This window comes from Benincasa hispida, chromosome 1, assembly GCF_009727055.1.
Source record: "Benincasa hispida cultivar B227 chromosome 1, ASM972705v1, whole genome shotgun sequence".
Classification (NCBI taxonomy): domain Eukaryota; kingdom Viridiplantae; phylum Streptophyta; class Magnoliopsida; order Cucurbitales; family Cucurbitaceae; genus Benincasa; species Benincasa hispida.
The window spans coordinates 54339891-54346906 of NC_052349.1; the positions used below are offsets into that span (position 1 = coordinate 54339891).

A 7016-nucleotide genomic window follows, 5' to 3' on the forward strand; every position below is an offset into this window, starting at 1 on the left:
TGTCATCAATACATCATAAGTTGTACGTTAGTAACTTTGTGAGCTTAAACACATACATGACGTCCATATAAAATTATATAAAATCACAAATTATGTTAAAATACTACATGCCTATTGTATATAAATTAATATAATCAATCACACAAGAAGTCATTCTTAGTCAACATTCATCATTGATATAATTATTTTAATTTAGGATCTAAGTTGATGAAATTAAAAGTTAAGAGCGAAAATTAATATGATATGTCAAGTTTGAGGTTTAAATAAATGAAATTAAAAATTGTTACATCAGTTAAAAAAAAAAAATTTATAAAAATAATAAATAAAAAAATTATTTTAAATTATAAAACTATTAAAAATATTTATAAATAATAATAAAATTACATTACCTCAGTGATTTTGATTCGGTCGCTATGTGTGTGCGGAGGTAATGACTTTTCGAACCACATGCAGTCTGTCTAATATCTAATGCATTAAAAGCCAAGTTATCCTTTCACGATAGCGACTTCTCCACTTGTTCCCATTCCATCTCTTCAGCGTAACTCTTACACTCACATTATTATGATTTTTTGTGTTTCTATTAATTTGTTTCATTATCCTCCAAGAAATCTTGTTTCAATGGCGGACTATGAGAAGAAACATGCTTCTGCAACTACAACCATATTCCTATTGGCTTTCTTCCTTCTGTCCCTTTGTGTCGCCGGTGACTCACCGCCGGCCTACACTCCCATCGACAATATAGTTGTTAATTGTGGTTTTGATGGTAACTCAGCTTTATTAGGAGACACTCGCACATGGATCGGAGATGTCAACTCAAAATTCTTCTCTTCTGATTTCCATCACAACAACGCCTCGATTGCTCTCACCGCACTCACACAGCCCTCTTCCGCCGTATACGCAACAGCACGATTCTCCCGTTCGGAATTCACCTACTCTTTTCCGGTGAGTCCAGGTCAGAAGTTCATTCGCCTTTACTTCTACTCTGCTTCTTACCCCAACTTCGACCGCTCCAAAGCCTTCTTCTCTGTCGAGGCCGGTCTCTACTTCACTCTTCTCCATGGCTTCAATGCTTCTGTTAATGCCGATGCTTCTGGTAAATATGAAATGTTTAGAGAATTTTGTGTGTGTGTGGAGGGAAACGATGAGAAGCTCAATCTTACGTTCACTCCCGCTAATGAAGACTCGTATGCCTTTATTAGTGGAATCGAGATTGTATCCATGCCCGCATACCTCTATTATACACCAATTGATCCCAATGACGGAGGATTAATTATCCGAGATTTAAAACTCATCGGCCAAACCAATTCATTCTTCCGAATTGAAAACTACACATCTCTGGAGATGGTATACAGAGTAAACACTGGTGGAAATTTTATATCCCCTGCTGACGACACTGGAATGTATCGGACTTGGTCAGGGGATAGTAATTTGTTGGATGGGTACATATACGATGCTCGACTTGTTAACACAACAATTCATCTCAACTATAGTTTAATACGACCATACACAGCACCAGAACTCATGTATCAAACTGCTTGGACAATGGGTCCTAATGAAACTCTCAACAAGAGCTACAACCTCACATGGGAGTACCTTGTAGATCCCGGATTCTATTACATGCTTCGCCTTCATTTCTGCGAGATTGAGCCGGAAATCAACCACATAAATGATAGATTGTTCCTAATATACATCGGAGACACGATCGCTGAGGAGAATGCTGATGTGTTTCGTTGGGCTGGAGGGAAAGGGATTCCATATCTTAGAGATTATGTTGTGTTGGTACCTGCCGGTAGTAGCAAAAAGAAAGTGAATCTCTCTGTTAAGCTCCAACCAAGTCGAGATGAGTGGAAAACTAGATGGCCCAGTGTTCTCTTGAATGGAATTGAAATCTTCAAGTTAAATGACACGAAGGGTAATCTTGCTGGGGAAAATCCAGACCCACCTCCTATCTTTTCCCCTGCTCAAACTCCTCTGTTTTCATCTAATACAAAGAGTAAAGCGGTGATAGCTGTAGTAATACCCGTAGTAGTGGGAGGTTTGGTTGCTATGTTAGCTTTGGGTTTATTTGTTTTGCAACGATGCAGAACATCTACGGACCATACATCCAGTGACGGAACCTCATGGTGGGCTATACATTCTATATCAACCAACAAATCGAGCAAGACCCGAAACTCCAATCTCCCTTCTGATTTATGTCGTTACTTTTCACTAGCTGAGATTAGAGCCGCAACCAAAAATTTTGATGAAATTTTCATCATTGGCGTTGGCGGATTTGGTAATGTGTACAAGGGTTACATTGACGATGGAGGTACCCAAGTGGCAATTAAGCGGTTGAAACCAGGTTCCAAACAAGGAGCACATGAGTTCAAGACAGAAATCGAGATGCTTTCCCAACTTCGCCATCTCCATCTCGTCTCTCTGATCGGATATTGTAACGATGGAAATGAAATGATTTTAGTGTATGATTACATGTCTCATGGGACTCTCCGTAGTCACCTCTATGGGAGCGATGAACAACCTCTCACGTGGAAACAACGTCTCCAAATTTGCATTGGAGCTGCACGAGGGCTACACTACCTCCACACTGGGGCCAAACACACAATCATCCACCGTGATGTAAAAACAACAAATATTTTATTGGACGAGAAATGGGTTGCAAAGGTTTCCGATTTTGGTTTGTCAAAAGTCGGACCGATGAACATGTCCAAAGCACACATCAGCACAGTAGTCAAAGGTAGCTTCGGTTACTTGGATCCAGAGTACTACCGTCGACAACAACTAACTGAAAAATCTGACGTGTATTCATTTGGAGTAGTTCTCTGCGAAGTACTTTGCGCTCGTCCGCCATTGATGCGGTTGGCCGACAAGAAGCAAACATACCTCGCAGAGTGGGTCCAACGGTGTGCCCACAACAACACAATCACTCAGATTATCGATCCAAAAATCAAGGACGAAATCTCACAAGAATGTTTGAAAAAGTTCATAGAGATTGCAGTGAGTTGCATCCAAGAAGAGGGAATAAAGCGTCCATCGATGAATGATGTTGTTTGGAGTTTGGAGTTTGCATTGCAGCTACAGGATGCATCAAAGAAGAATGGAGGTGAAGATGGCGTAAATGGAGGTAGTTGTGACTATGAAAAGCACGACGAGAAAGAAATGGAGGAGGAGGAGGAGTCAATGTTCTCCAGTAGTGTTGATAAAACATATGGTTCGAAATCAATGGTGAGCAGTGATGAGACGATGCTAAATAGTGAAGATTCAGGAAAAGGAATGTCAGGGATTGTGTTCTCTGAGATTATGGAACCCACTGGACGATGAAGAAGTATGATTGATTTGGAGTAATTTTTCGTTGATTCGCAATAATATCTATTGTGTAATAACTTTACGTGAAAGAAGTAGTTTTGTTATTTGTAGGCAAGTAGATTTCGATCTCAGTTGGGGTTGGTGCACTTCTTTTCAATTAAACCAACAAAAACCAAAGTTTTCAATGTAGATTTCGATGTATAATGTCAATGAAAATATGATATAGTATCAGTGTTGGTGACAAAATTTGAGCAGACAATAAAATTAAAAAAATACAAAAAAGAAAAGAAAAGAAAAGAAAAGATTTTTTCTTGATTCCCTTACATTTTAACACGTAGTCGCCTTATCCATAGTTTTGAATGCTAGGATTGAGTTATTTGGTCTAAGGCTTGTTGTCACTCCAAAAGGCCTCGTCATCTTTGCATGATAGTTTGTAATATGAGACTTAGAAAAAAAGAAAAGAAATATCTATCTGCTTAAAATAACTGAGCTCAAAAGAAAAAGAAAGCAAAGAAGAAAATAAAAAATGGAAATGACAAAAAATAATGAAGAAAAAAAAACTTACAATGTGTATGCATGACTAGGGATAAAAAGAGTTGCTTTTGTCCTGCCTTTGATAGATCCTTATTTGTTCATATGATAGTCTTTGTCATCCGGCTGTGATCAGTTAAGGCACCTACGAGAAAAGTGTGGGTATGGTTCCATACAATGAATATGTGAAAGCTAGTACCCAAGGTAAAAGGAATGCAAGTTTAGGGATCTTGCATGTGTTTTCAAGCACGTTAGTTAAAGTATTACATTCTTGATTGCTTTGGGTTTCTTAATGATTGGTGGTTGAGTTGGAGTAGGGGAAAATGAGTGGAGGGTCGAATAAAACCTTCCCTGGCTAGTAAAGACCTAGATAGGATTGACTAAGCACACATACACAGAGGGGGATAGAGAATTAGATATAAATATCCTAATTGAATGCATACATGTGAGTGACCTTATCCTTGTGAGTTATGAGTTATCTTTAGCCTTGAGATTAGAGTCACTCGTTTGCAGCATAAGATTCATATCTATATTTTGTTTTCCTTGCTCAAGGACAAGTAAAGTTTAGGTTGGGGGTGTTGGATAACTCTCGAAAAAGAGCTATTTTTATGTCTCTAATCTCCTTTGCTTATTACGCTTAATGTGTTTAAATGTCTATTTTGTAGGATTCTCGATCACTTCATGCATTTTTCAAGGTTGATTTGGAGTTATTGAAAGTGATATCGAACACCCGAAGCTTCAAGAGTAGTGAAATGACAAAAATGACCTTGAGGCTGGTGCAACAGTGCCATGCACAGTGTTGTGCATTGCACTGCCTTGGAGCTGTGGCACTCTAAATATTCACAGACAGCTAAGTGCACACACACGCGCAAGTGCAGCATGCGAGTGCCATTGTGCAGGAGGATCTGCGCTACGGCAAAAGGGTCGAAACTTGTTGACAGGCTAGAGATATAAAGTCATAGAATAATGATGTAATGCGATACTGCTTCTAGATATGCATTATTAATGAATGTTCTTGTAGTATGTTATGCGTTGTACAAGTTTCCTTACACTGGAACCAAGTATAATTACATCACAAGTTTCACGGTGTGATTCGAGGTTGAACACAGGGACTGTTTGAGGTTATTGCGTTATGTTTGTGATACATGCGACTAGGGGTTTTTCAATTTAATAAAGTGTTGTGTACAAGTATTTAAAATGCAATAAAGTAAAGGAAAGCGGTAAAATGCGATAATAAAATAAAGCGCAATAAAATAAACCTAAGCTAAGATGATACAAGATACAGGTTTCATGATACAAAATACTGAGGTCAAGGCTGGCTGTGAAGATTATACAAAGACCGTGTCATGCGGCGGCAAGTCTTATGTACGAAGCAGATAGAGAAAGATAACTAATATAAACATTGCAAGTTCTTAATTGTGCTAAAGCTATAAGTACGGTTTCGCTTTTCCCTTGGCGTACACTTTTTAGTGATCGGCCGCGTTCCCACATGTCTGTGGTGAAACAGAGACAAACGTAATTAACGCAAGGTTGCTTCCATCTCTGGAAGTACTACTCACTTTAGTTAATGCATTCTTCTAACCTTCTCTCGATATATAGAATGGCATCTTCACTTCTGCTCTCACAGGTGAAGATGTCATCTAGCATGCCTTAGCTAAACACATTTATCTCTTTAACACAGTTTAAGTTACTCGTTTAATACATATTAACTACCAGGGGATTAAGAAAACTTCACGGAGAAAACGATTAATGGTAGAACGAAAATAGACAGAGAAGTGGATATAAAAACGATCGAGACATTCAATAAATCTATTTAGCGTCTGATACATGGGTTGTGAATGAATAGACAAAGAAGATGGAATACAGTGATGAAAAGAGTTAGAAACAAATACAAACAAGCGCCAACGTCTTGGCGCCGATCTGGATGGAGATTTGCTTACCTATACGGATGGATCGAACGGAAGGATGAGCTTCGCTTTCAGGCTTGCTCAATCGGTAGCAGGGATCTGAGCACAGAGCTTCACGGTGGGGATTTGGCAAAATCGTGCTGAGACTTTCCTCTCTGCCTTGTCTCGTTTTCTTCCCGGATTTCTTCAGATCAACACTCAGCTCAACCTTTCTCTCAACAACCTAGCATCAATTAGCCCTTGTATCAAGTATCATCCTTTTCACTAAAATCTATAGGGGTATTTATTGGTGAAGATCTTTGACTCTTGGCTCGTGGTCCCCACTTTTTGTTATGGAAATTCCGAAGATGGTGAGATAATTATTCCTTCTGTTATGCAATCAGACCGTCAAATCTGCACAACCGTTAGTTGTACACGTGTCGCAATCCTCCGCATTTGCATTGCTCAACTGCATCTTTTGATCAGGTGCTCACACGCGATGTTGTTTTTATTACCCCATGCGGTTGAAATACAACTCTAGATCGACTGTCGCATTGCGCCGTCATTGCGTTAATCGTCTCTTCATTGTTGATTGACGGGCACAATGTGACAGAGATGCGTTGATCAGTTTCTCGTTGAGCCTTACTCGCAAGCGGTGACTTGGTTTCCTGCAAAACAGAGTAGAACTATCCTCTTCTTCCATTTTTATGATGTTAGTGGGTGTAATTGCGATAATTTATAATTATTATATTTCTGAGCTAATTTTCATACAATCGATGCATATTTACTATTTTTTTGCCGCAATATCTAAAAAAGGTGGCATAAATAACTTGTATTTCTACAAGTTATCACACCCCCAAATTTAGATATATGCTTGTCCTCAAGCATATCTTCTACTAAGACAATAATGCTCATTACAAAAAACTCTAAATACAACCGCAAGGGAAAACCTCAAAAAATGTTCCCAACCTAATAAGAGTTTAGTTGTGAAAGGAGTCTGCTCGTAGTTGGATGTCGTATGAAACACCCATAGGAGCAAGCCAAAATGAAGGTAGGTTTCCAAGAAACAACGCAGTATGAAAAGAAACAAAAAGAAAAATAAAAGAATGCAAGAAGACAACTCCTCTGATATCATGAGTTAAAGTTGAGATTGGCACATAAACCGTAGTTGGATGTTCGCATGACACTCGTGGGAACAAGCCAAAACGAAGGGTGTAACCATGATCAACGGTCTCTAAATAAATGATGTAAAGTTTTTGACCACCACGCATGTTGAACACATCAAGTTGTTTAGAC

The 7016-nt window shown here is 38.9% G+C and overlaps 1 protein-coding gene across 1 annotated transcript; it reads left to right on the forward strand.

The window, feature by feature from the left end:
• The first annotated feature begins 554 nt into the window (after window positions 1-554).
• On the forward strand, window positions 555-3549 carry LOC120085967 (receptor-like protein kinase FERONIA). The gene has a single exon (XM_039042325.1). The coding sequence runs from the start codon at window positions 562-564 to the stop codon at window positions 3316-3318; it is 2757 nt and encodes a 918-aa protein (XP_038898253.1). The 5' UTR covers window positions 555-561; the 3' UTR covers window positions 3319-3549.
• Window positions 3550-7016: the final 3467 nt, after the last annotated feature.

Excerpts from the sequence above, each read along its gene's own strand:
- LOC120085967 (XM_039042325.1), top strand. The coding sequence starts at position 562 with ATGATTTTTTGTGTTTCTATTAATTTGTTTCATTATCCTCCAAGAAAT.